Source organism: Tenrec ecaudatus, chromosome 13, assembly GCF_050624435.1.
Source record: "Tenrec ecaudatus isolate mTenEca1 chromosome 13, mTenEca1.hap1, whole genome shotgun sequence".
In the NCBI taxonomy this organism is placed as follows: domain Eukaryota; kingdom Metazoa; phylum Chordata; class Mammalia; order Afrosoricida; family Tenrecidae; genus Tenrec; species Tenrec ecaudatus.
Window position 1 is genome coordinate 68715234 of NC_134542.1, and position 12456 is coordinate 68727689.

At 36.7% G+C, this 12456-nt stretch overlaps 1 protein-coding gene across 1 annotated transcript in view; it reads right to left on the reverse strand.

Moving 5' to 3' along the window:
* Positions 1-12456, reverse strand: part of UBR3 (ubiquitin protein ligase E3 component n-recognin 3) — a 176607-nt gene that overhangs the window by 30772 nt on the left and 133379 nt on the right. Inside the window, exons 28-30 of the mRNA XM_075529394.1 lie at positions 10661-10861; positions 9207-9343; positions 3125-3210 (exon numbers count right to left, since the gene is read on the reverse strand). Of these exons, the coding sequence (XP_075385509.1) occupies positions 3125-3210; positions 9207-9343; positions 10661-10861 (424 nt within the window). The remainder of the gene's footprint in view (positions 1-3124; positions 3211-9206; positions 9344-10660; positions 10862-12456) is intronic.

Consider the following 12456-nt stretch of genomic DNA (forward strand, 5'->3'; position numbering starts at 1 on the left):
CTTTACTTCAATATTTATAAATAACTTGTTTGAAGATAATCAGCATCGTACAATACTGCTCGACTCCAACCTTATTTGGATCATAACTAGCTGATTGACTGAATAATTTGGAGTTATTTTGTTTTCACTATTGTAGAAATAAAAACATTTTGTAATATGTACATCCTTATATATTTGGCATAATTCAGACCTGTTTAGACCAAATTTATTAAACATTTTCCTAATTAAACAAGCCCTCACTCTTCCTAAGAGTTATGATAGAATAGTGTTAAAAATATAACATTTTAAAATGAGTGCATAAGTGTTCCTATATCTTTATGCACTTTCTTACTCACTTTCCCAAAAGGCATTATGGAGAAGGAGAAGACACTTTTAAAAGGAGATAATCTAAAATGTGAAGGAGAGAAATGAGTAAGAAAGGGGATTCCCCCCAAAATCATATCTTTGTAAATGAGGGAGAGTGCAGAGTGGAGACCCAAACCCCATCTGTAGGAAACTGGACACCCCCTTACAGAAGGGTCGCAGGGAGGAGACGAGCCAGTTAGGGTGCAGTGTAGCACCAATGAAACATACAACTTTCCTCTAGTTCTTTAATGCTTCCTCCCCCACGCCCACTATCATGATCCCAATTCTACCTTACAAATGTGACTAGACCAGAGGATGTACACTGGTACAGACAGGAACTGGAAACACAGGGAATCCAGGATGGATGATACCTTCAGGGACCAGTGGTGAGAGTAGTAATACCTGGAGGGAGAGTGGAGGGAAGGTGGGGTAGAAAGGGGGAACTGATTACAGGGATCTACATATAAGCTCCTCCCTGGGAAATGGACAATAGAAAAGTGGGTGAAGGGAGACATCGGACAGTGTAAGATATGACAAAATAATAATTTATAAATTATCACAGGTTCATGAGGGAGGGGGACCTGGGAGGGAGAGGGAAATGAGATTATCAAGGGTTCAAGTAGAAAGCAAATATTTTGAGAATGATGAGGGCAACGATGTATATGGGTGCTTTACTCAATTGATATATGTATGGATTGTGATAAAAGTTGTATGAGCCCCAATAAAATGATTTATTTTTTAAAAAAAGAATTAGGCTTTGTCCAAAGAGAGGTGTAGACTTGTCTCTAGATGATGGAAAGCAATACCCAAACCAGATTCACTGCCATCGAGGAGATTCTGAGTCCTAGCGACCTTGGAGAACATCGCTGAACTACCCCTGTGGCTTTCTGAGACTGTCCCCTTAGTAGAAAGCCTCAGTTTTCTCCTGGAGAGAGGAGGGTGGTTTTAATCATTGACCTTACAATTAGCAGCTCAAGCATAATCCACTATGCCACCAGGGCTTGGTGATAGGTGTCTTTGTTATTCATGATAAATTATGCAACAGAGTCTAACCAACAGAGGAGGGAGAGGGTTGGGAACTGGGTTTAATCATGTAGGCAATCAATCATGGTTATGTAATGAAGTTCTAAGAAAAACTCTGAACACTGAAGCTCGAGTGACCTTCTCTGCTTGGCAATCCATGGAGCATATTGTCACACATCAATTCCAGCACATGTTGAAGACAATGGAAGCAACCTTTCTCGACTCTTCCCTTGGCTGATTTAAAGTTATCCTTCTAATTCCTTACAGAGTTAATGCATGTGGTAAAATAGAAATTTCTTAGAAAAGCCTTCAGTGAGTTCTCTGAGTCTTTCTAACAAATTATTCAATCTGGGGTAGTTTAAAGGGAAGCCCCCCCCCCCAACTTGCAGTTAGTATCAGAAATTATTTTCCCTCTCTCTCCTACTAACGACATAGGAGAAGTATATTGAAGAGGGTGGGAGGAAGTGAGGCCAGTCTTTGAAGATTAAGCAAGCTCCCAGACAGCAGTTTGGCTAACTCTAGGCACTTTCTAATATAATAATTTCTAAAATACTATAAGTGAATCCCAAATAGTAACTTAAAAATTATGAATTTTATTCTATAGCTGAATCTGAGACCCCTATGTATCAAGCATTTCTCCTTTAAAGCACACCACTAAACCACTGGCTGTAATCCAAGACTAGAGGGACACCAAGGGGTAAATGAAACCTAAAGAATCAGTGAAAAATAACTTCCAAAACGTAAAATTCTAGGAATCACATGGCATTCTAGCATCAAATATTAAAATTTGATGCAAATATTAATATTTAAGCAAATAAATCAGCCCCAAATACTATTAAAGAAGAACAAAGCCGGAAGCTTCTCATTTCCCAAACTACACACGCACAGTAGTCAGAACAGCCAAATATTGGTACAGTGATAGACATAGGCCAACGGAAGAGAATTGAGAATCTAGAAGTAAGCAAACCCATCCGCTTACAGATGATCCTTGACAAAGGACTGAAACACGCAACATGGGGATAAGTTTCTTCAACAAATGGTACTGGCAACACTATACATCCATTTGCAGAAGAATGAGACGGGACTCACATCTCAGAAAATATACGAAATAAACTCTAGATTGGTAAAAAAAAAAAACTTAAATGAAAGATGAGGCTTTCTACTCCCGTAAAGAGCATAGTCTCAAATGGCCAAGGGGCAACTGGATATGTATATATGCATGTATAAACTCACCTTTACGACAGGAGAGACAGAACATCCCCCTTTGCGTGTCCAAGACTGTAGCTCTTTATGAGAGTAAAAAGTCTCATCTTCTCCCAAGTAGCAGCTGGTGGTTTTCTGCTAGCCTGTGGCTAAAAGCTCAGCCCAAAGCATACCCACTAAGGGCTTCAAAAAGTTCACAGAAAAATCCCAGTACCTTTTCATTCCATTTTCACAAATATTTTTGAAGCTCCCTTGTACATAGAAATCTGTAGGCACGTTACACTGTCTTTATAAAATGATTTCCTTACATTCAGTCGCTATCAAAAGTTTTTTTAATTTAACAATAATTTTTAAGGATAAGAATAATAATGTATCATTTAATGTGAATATGATCAATGCTATGAATGGAATTTACTTACTGTGTAAATACATAGAGCTCAATGTATAGGTGATTCTTCTAAGTACAATGAATCACTTAACCCCCAAAGCCCAGTTTGCCTGCGTGTGTCTTCAGAAACCGCACATTGAGAAGGAAAACAGAATCCACACTCACTTAAGCAGGACCTTCTGCCAGCTGAGCTTGCACCGCCAGAGCACAGATTGCCTCCACGGTGAATTAACTCAAGTTCCAAGTTGGTTCTATAAGTAAGCATTAAAATACATTTCAGTCATTAACCTGGACATAGCCTTTTAAATGTTTTACTCGCATGTTTGAATCGACCTAAACAACCAAGTTCTTTAACTTTATTATTTGCAAAAGCAGCCTGCACAAATCAGTAATACTTACATTTTGATATTTAAAAATAAAAAGGATGCAGTTCAAAAAGGGGGGGAGATACATTTTATCCATCCTTACTTACATATTCACATTAGTACCTGCAAGAAATTGTACACATCACAGTGTAATTATTGCAAAGTTCCAATTGATGGCAAATACTAAAATCTAGGCCTCATGGGGGGAAACAGTCACCTATTTCATAAACCTGTAATATGAATGTGATGAAAGAATTTGCACTCCAATTGCCAGTCAATGTGTAATTACTGTCATATGAAACAGAAAAGAAAACCCATTTTCTATCAGAAAATTGTATGCTTCATTGGAATTTGGATGGGAACTTGAAATCAGTATTAAGAAATGAAGTCACTATTACCAAAGTACCTATAAACAACAATCATAATTAAAAGCAGTCTCTTTGAGGGGTTTCTAAAATCAGTTTTATTCAAATACACTATAACTACTGACAGTATAAACACCCGTATTATGAATCTTATAAAGTTACAAATCTTCTGTTTATAAAATGAAAATAATTAGTACAGTAAACTGATATTTCAAAAAGCAATTTGATGCAGAATCTAAAGTTTTAATAAAAAAGAATTAGTAGTAAGAAAGCCAATTAGTTATGTCAGAAAAATGACTAACATCTTTAAGTGAGAATTTAAATTATGTATATTTTTCTTCAACAGTATGAATAAACTTAAACACACTTTATTCCCTAAGTAAAAATGAATAAACCATTGAACAATGTGTGTAGAAATTATCAAATGGAACCCTAATTTTCTGTGTGCACTTGCATTAAAAACGCAGTAAGAATATTATCTTTCAAATTGAATAGGCTAGTTTATTATATTCAAGGTATGCACTGAACACTATTAGTGAGATGATCTCCTTCCTCCCTTTAAAAGAAGGCAAATTTCAAGCTTACTCTTTGCAAGTGAATTCAAGAAAATATATGACTCTTATTTAAAACAAACCATTTTGAACGGTTTCTGGCTATACTTTGAACACAATACTTCAAAATTATAATTTCATATATTTACTTAGAATCAAAAATTGTTAAAAATACTAATATCCCTACATCTGTAGGTCTTGCTACCCATTTCTAAAGGAATGCCTTAATCCTCTCTACTCAGGGGGAAAAAAGCAATTTAACATTGACAATGTTCCTGCTCAGAGCTCCATCTGGTTGCTGCTGATAAGGGCCTCTGTGTGACAAGGGAATTCTCCACCCTCAGGCGGTTTGCATTGCTCACTGAACTTCTGAAAACCTACCAGCAAGGAAGCAGGGACAAGGATTTCATATTAGTGGACAGAAAGCGAGCGGAGACCAGCATGTGTTCCTTCATCAAGGGAATATAAATGAGATCAATACATTTTGTTTTCACAAATCTTCTGTTGCCTAATCTGTAGAAAAAAATTAATGGCTATATTCTCTTATAAAAACTGAGATTTCCTAGATAGTACTTTCAAAATGAGCTAACCAGAAACACGAACAATGTCAACTTTTATTTCATCATAATATGCAAAATTATTACTTGAAACATTAATACCATAGCAATCCTGTTAATTCAACCACAAAATAAAGGTCTTTAAGAAATGCAAACACGCAACCAATTATTTTATTTTAAATACCTAGAAAAACGGGTACTAAACCTATTTAATTATTTCAGATTCTGGTGAGATGATCTCCTGCACAATATTCTTTGTGAATTAAAAAATTAGACTATTTATCCAAAATCTTAAGACCATAAAATGATACCAGTGATTGTTAAATGAGTATGTTAGGACCCTACTTGAAACTTTACTAATATCAAAATTGACTCTTAAACTTGATAACTTGCTTGAGTAAAGAAAGAAGTTTCTGAGACAAATATATTCAAATTAGCATGGAAGACTGAAAGAAGACGACAATATCTGCATTTTGGGAAGAATGATGAGCAAGACTGTTTGGTTCCTAAGAATGAAGGCTTACTGTGCGCATGTGGTCATCATGTCAGGGGCAGCCAACAGAGCCTGGCAACAGCGACCACGGTGGCCACTTCACTGTATCCTTAGACAAATCCTCAAACTGTGCTCCAGTGTGCTGTGATTTTTTTTTGCATGACAACGTTTTCTCTCCCATCATTCCTCATTTAGGATCAACGTCTATCTTCAGAGCTATAATTTGAACTACTGGTACAGATGCACACAAACATAACGGTAGAGTGGAAAGAACAGGTGTTGACAAAGGTCTGGGCTTACGGCCGCCGGAGCCTTGAGCTAGTTGACTCATCCTGGGTGGAGGAGGAGCACGGGCTGGGGTGGGGGGCGGGGGGGGGGAGGTTGGAGACAGACACGATCATCCATACCACAGCCTACATCCATTTAAGTTCTAACTCCTTCAAGAACCTTTCTGGAACAACAGCAACCAAGCTGCTCCCACATACTTGTTATTTCAATGTGCCTACCTTCTCCTTTTCCTGATAATAGTTTTACAAAGCAAAGTCTATGGTTTTATATAGACTGATGTGAGTTTGTTTTCTCTCTCCAACTAAACTGTAAATCCCTGGAGAGCAAGGAGTAGTCCAGATATAGCTTCTAAATTCTTCATGGTACCTAGCAAAGTGCTCACAGAATTCTTAAGACTTGAACATCTCTTTGTATTGATGTGTGGCCAATAACAAGTTTCTCTTACTCTTTGCAAGTTACTCTCTTTCTTTTGCTGACCCAGCTGCTATTGCCTTAAACCCAGTTATGCTAAAAAGAGGAGGAGAATCACTTGTTTTAGGAAACAATTTTGTTTTTAACTTTAAATAGGGATTTTAAATCAGGTGTTTTATCAAGTATTATTTTTATTTCTAACATAATCACAGAGTTTTTATTTACCATTACAAAGACTTACAGTGATGCCACTTAAGTATAAAGCAGGGAGCTAGTCCTGACTTAAAGATGCCGCTCCAGCTGTACTTCCATGTTCCTTTCTAGAGGAGGCCACCTCAGGTACACGTAACCTGGGCCCAAGACCCTTAAAAAATTAATTACTGAAATTCATGCCATTCATGGTCTCAACATGAAATAAATTAATCGGTATTTAATAAGGGAGGCTCTTTCTTCAAAATTAATTTTCCATAACTCATCTGAATGACTGACATGTGCAATAGAATGTTTTTGGAAACACATTAAAGCTTGCATATAGTAATTTTGATTAGTTTTAATGCAAACAAAAACATAGCATTCCAACAGTTGCTCCTCTCCTGTTCTGAGAAAATCCCCCATTATACAACTAAAATAAAAAGTTATTTACTGCCCTCCCCAAACAACAAAAAAGTCTGACACAATTATATTGTTTTATATAGACTGATGTAAGTTTGCTTACCAGCTAGTCACTGACTAAAAAATTTTGTTTCTAAATAACAAAAAATTAAAGTTCATCAAAAAAGAGCAAGTAAAATTACTCAGCAGAAATTCAGCTGAGAAACTAGGTTGTATTCCATTCAAAATACTAACGCCAAATACAAATGAATTTGCAAGGCCTAAGGAATTAGGCATTTTCAAAATTGCTATATTAATGTATTCTAATTCAGAACTTAAAGAATACAAAGTGTACTGGTAAATATTTTATGTAATATTTTAAATGTCACTAAGCGATTTCATATTGACTGTTAGGAGTAACTGTCATCGTAAGCAGGCACCCACTGAGCGCAGACCACAGACCAGCAGCGCAAGCCCACAAGCTGCTCGACAGAAGCAAGCTGAGGCTTTCTGCTCCCATAATCCGTAGTCTCAGAAACTACGAAACAGTCCACTCTGTCCTATACGGTCACTCTGAGCCAATTCTTATGAAACACAGTGTTATGTTAGGCATACCTCATATGGACACAGACCTCATTTACCTTCTTAGGAAAATTACATCCTGTTAAAAATAAGATAGATTTTCCTTCAATTCATGCTTTTGTTAATTTTTAAGTCCATTTTTTGTTCCTAATGACTAAGTATGCATTTAGAGAAAACACACACTTCACAGAGAATTATGAACAACCTGGAAGTAATTCCAGCGAAAAGAGGATTACCTACTTCACTATCTGAACTATGATCTAGCTACTTCAGAATTGGCTACAGGGTATCAGAGAAGTAATGGGGCAGCTAGCATCTTTTCTGCTTTCCTACCTAAATCCTTAGTAATGTATCTGACAGCTGTCCCCACTTCTCTATCAGAAGGGGAAAAAATCAAAATGTATTGATCCAAAGAGTCTCTCATTATCCTCCCAAGCTTTACTCAAGATGTTTTATGTATTTAAGCCAATAAACAGGGATCTGGAAATTCACTAAACAAAGCCTAAAGTTATTTTATTTACCATACTATAGTAAAATTTCATATACTGATCTTCTCATTAGTCAGAATTTTCTTATAAGGGAAATCCTGTATCATGAACTGATGACGTAGATGTATGCATATTAAAAAGCATAACAGTTGGTCTACATTCACTCCAATCTCCTGTAACTTTATAACTACAATATTATACAGATATTTTGCAAAAATCTAAAACCTTGGAGAGATTAAACTATATTGTCATGTTTTCAAATAAAATATACTTTATTAGCTAACTCCTGAAATAAAATAATCACTTTGTGGTGATATTGTCTCTAAAGTAATTATGGATGAGTAACAATAATAACCTAGGAATATGCAAATTAGAAAGCTACTTCCTAAATCATTTGATTTTTCTATTCACCCCTATCCAGTGTTCGCATTCTCAGGCCAAAGGCTAATGTTTTCTAAGTATGAGCTATCACTTGCTACCAAATGTTCCAAGTCTGGTTTCAATTTTCTTAGGGTCCAAAGACCACAAACCATTTTCATTTACTTTTGTTACTTACTCTCTGCTCCAGGAATAGGCCAGAGAATGATTATGGAAAACTGCGTAGATATAAAATCTTAAAAGCTGAACACAGAGAGGAATAGATCCAGACAGCTGCGTTTTAGTTTTATCCTGCCATTAAACTTGCCCGGATGTCAATCACGTGCTGCCTTGGAACTACCTACTGCACTACAGTGGGGGAGATTATGAAGTACGTTTCCAGAGATAACCCAAAATATACAACATCAGTTTTGGCAGAACGAGTTTCCCAGTGTGTGCTCCTCCCCGATCTACTTCTTCGCTGGTTCTCTATTTTACGGTTCCCAATCCTCTAACATTCCTATGTGGAACTAGTCATTGGGATTAAACACCTATGCAATCCAACAGGCCAATTCTTCCTAGTATGAAAGATAAAAACACTACTTATGACATTTCTTGAGTCTCCTGCTAGCTACAAATACTGTCTTCAAATATAGTTGATCTCTAGTTTTCTATACTTTTATCTGAATTTTTAAACCACTAGAATAGCACTAGACATTCACTGGGTTAAATCAATCAAAAAACCTCTACTTCTTACTGTTCCTACTTTTCCATCAATGAAGGTTTTTATCTTATTACAGTGTTTTAGTCCTCAGTCACACAACTTTCAGAGAGCACATCAACAGCATCATTCTGAAGGAAGAGGGTTTCAAAAAGTCTGTGAAAAACTGGAGTGAAAAGACAGTGGAATTTCTCCATGAATTTTTTGAAGCCTCCTCATGTAATACACATCTAAGCCTTGGGGAAGACATCTGTCTCAAAATGTTAAGTTTTTACTTTGTCCCACGTGCCATATAATGGCCAATAACAATCATTTCCTACAGGTCCTAAAGTAAGACATAATTTCAACTAACATTAAAAATTATGCATTTTTCCTTTATATAAATATACATATATGATGAATAAAACAAAGATACATTAAACACCAAAACCAACAATAGCAACAAGTGAATACAAAAGGATATACTAAATATACCAACCTAGCAACAGAGTACATAAAGAGAAAATCGTTATCTGGTGAGCCCGGGGTCTTGCTATAGTCTCTGTATTTCTTCTGAGTGGTATTTTTGATGTCCTTCATTACAGACTCCATTTCTTTACTTAAGTTGGTTTCTGACTATAAAAAAATGCAAATATACTGATAAAGTTCATTTATAGTCATTTCACCTAATAATCTAATATTTGTATGAGAAGCATATGAACACATTAAGACATTAAAGTTCAGAGGTCAAACAGATGCAACACAGTGATCCACTACACTGATTTAGAGCACAAAGATTACAACTAATCAAAAAGTACTTTCTTTTAAGCAATTTTTTATCCTAATTTTATATTGTAGTTGATAATGTAACTCAAATATTATATACACAAAGTGTATGACAAAACTACTAGAATAAAGTTACCAAGTTTATTTTTTAAATCTGGCTTTCATTCAAGTCCATCTTTTAAAGATAATATCAATATCTTTGAAAGAATATTCAGATTTACAAAAGGGAAAAAATATCACAATTCTAAAAGTAGTCTTCATTTGAAATAGGGGCTTACCAGGAGATGAATCATTCTAAGGAGATTTAAACTGACTCTGTTTCAAAAGTCAAATACTGTATGACCCAAGCACAGCTGCTACTTCTCTCAGAAACCATATCCTAAATCTATAATACAGTGAAATATTTTAAGAATTTAATCAAATGAATGAATCCTTCTGGATGGGATATGAGAAGAGTTCACTTATGCTAAATGCCCCAGTGGATTGATTTGTTAACAGTTCAATTAATTACATATCTATAATATGTATAATATTACACACAGGTATAATCTTAATCCTAATCTTTCTAATTTTTAAACAATTCGTATTTTTATTCTATTCAAAACTCACAGTCATCAAGTCAATTCCAACTCATAGCACCCCGATAGGAAAGAGTCGAGCTGCTCCTGTGGGTTGTTGAGACTGCAAACCTTTATAGGAGACGAAAGCCTCATCTCTTTCCTACAGAGTGCCTGGTGGGTTCAAACTGCTGACCCTGGGGTGGTCAACCAAAGGTGTAAACACAATACCACTAGGGCTCCTTTTTAAATGATTAGATTGTGCCTTATTTAATAAGAAATAGCATACCAGGACTTGGGTTTCTTTTGCTTTGTTTTTAAGATTTCAACAGCTCAAAAAGATTTATTATGACTAGGCTTCTTATAGGTCTTCATCATCTGGAAGGTGTTTATCAAAGCTGTAACTATTTCTACTATTTAGAGAAAGTAGAGTTTTTGATACTAATTTGTTCTATTATTCTTATTTTTGTTTCTTATAATTACAACAGAAGAGAAAAACCTTTTAATTTCTCCTACAACAAAAAAGGCCCAGTCTCATCTAGAAAATGCATGAAAATAAAAGCTGACAAGAAGAGCTGAGTTAACCAGGATGCATGCGCCCTCAGCTTACTGTGCAAGCTCCAGGCCGTCCCTGCAGTTCCTCCACTTCCTTTATGAGATCCTGCATGCTTTTGTTACCAGGACGGTGCCAAAGTTTATTTTCCATATTGCTTCCAGGATAACAAGGAAGAACACTGTTTGCAAACTGCCTACAGAGAGGACATGTGAATTCGCCTTTGTCCACTGAGAAGCCCTGAAGAACCTGGTCATTCTAAAAGATAAAATAAACATAGAGATGTATGATGCACACATTTGAAGAAAACAAAAATTATGCCATCACACTACACTTAATGAACCATTCTTTAAAAAAGACAACTCACAGAAAATTATGCAAAGAATATGGTCCAATGTCCAGAAATAGCATACTTAGGAAATAAAATTAGAGAAAAAGCCAACTATACTAATCACACACACATACACACACAATCTCTCATATATGTCATAAGAAAAAACTAACTATGAAATAAATCAACTACAGAAAGAGAAAGGTGAGTACTTGACAGAAAAAGAACTGGGCCAACCCAGGGATATCAAGTAACAGGCTTTACAGGGACGGGAAGCCTGCAGGACGCGAAACGAGTAGAGCAGACACGGACTGATATACCATCGTGCGTGGAGACTTGTGGATGGGTTTGGGAGAGCGTCATGTATCTTCCTTCATGGCGTTCAAAAGAAAGGAGTGATGTGGCCTATGACACGCACGGAGGCTTTCTGTATGTGGGAAGGTGTGGGGGTGGAGGGAGTCTGTGAGCAAGAAATATGGGAAGGAAACGCTTGGAAAGGCTAGGTTATAGTTTTACACTCAGCAGGACCATCAGTACTGATGAGACTTTTAGAAATGGAAGAAAAGTGAAGGGGATAGAAGCTGGTGATTAGAAGGTAAGATGTTTGAATTGAATGCGTTTGGCATGGGACGGTTTTGGCTGATTGCATGATCAAGGTCTGGTCATAGTAACAGGTACTGGAGAGTATATGGAGATCAAGCCTACGGGCTTGACGAGGTTGAGGAGATGAATGATAACATATTAGATTGGTCATCCACAGAGATGCTGAAATTGGGTGGGATGGTGAAGAACTTGAAGTGATGAGGAAAATTGATTTAGGTACTAAATTTAGTTAAATTTCTGTCAAGTACCCTCCTTCTCTTTCCATATGTCCTTCTATCACATATACCTAACAAAACCTTCATGCAAAATTGTGTCTTCCCCGTCCTACACTCTCACTAAGTGTTGTTAGAGAAAAAGCAAATAATTTTTACTATAAATTGTTTCCGATATCATCTGAGCTATGAATATTGCTTGGCAATCTTTCTCCAAGACTTTGGAAGTGCTCTCTTATCCATTTCCCAAAAGGTTTTTCGAAACCATCTTCAACTGTCAAGTTCCACCACCAACTCCATCTCTTTCTTGTTCTCTTTATTTAGGACCGTAAGGCTACCAGTCCAATCTCAGAGAGAGGAGATTAATGTCAGCTCCGACCACTTCCGGCCTCCTCCTGCTGCTTAATAGCTAAGTAATAAATGCTATCAGTTCTTTTTTCCATCCACTTTTAACTTCCTGCCCTTTTTGGAAATCCCTCCTATGCTGTCTCCCAACCATAATGGCTGCCAACATGGTCCCCCTAACATGAAACTCATGGAGCCCTGCAAGCATAGTAAAGTATGAGTGAGGTTGCTCACTGCAAGGTCAGTCATTCAAAATCGCCTGCTGCTCCAAGGGACAAAGATGAGATTTTCTTCTCGCAGAAAGAGTTCGACTTGGGAACCTAACAAGGGCAGTTCTACTCTGCCCTGCAGGGTTGCTATCT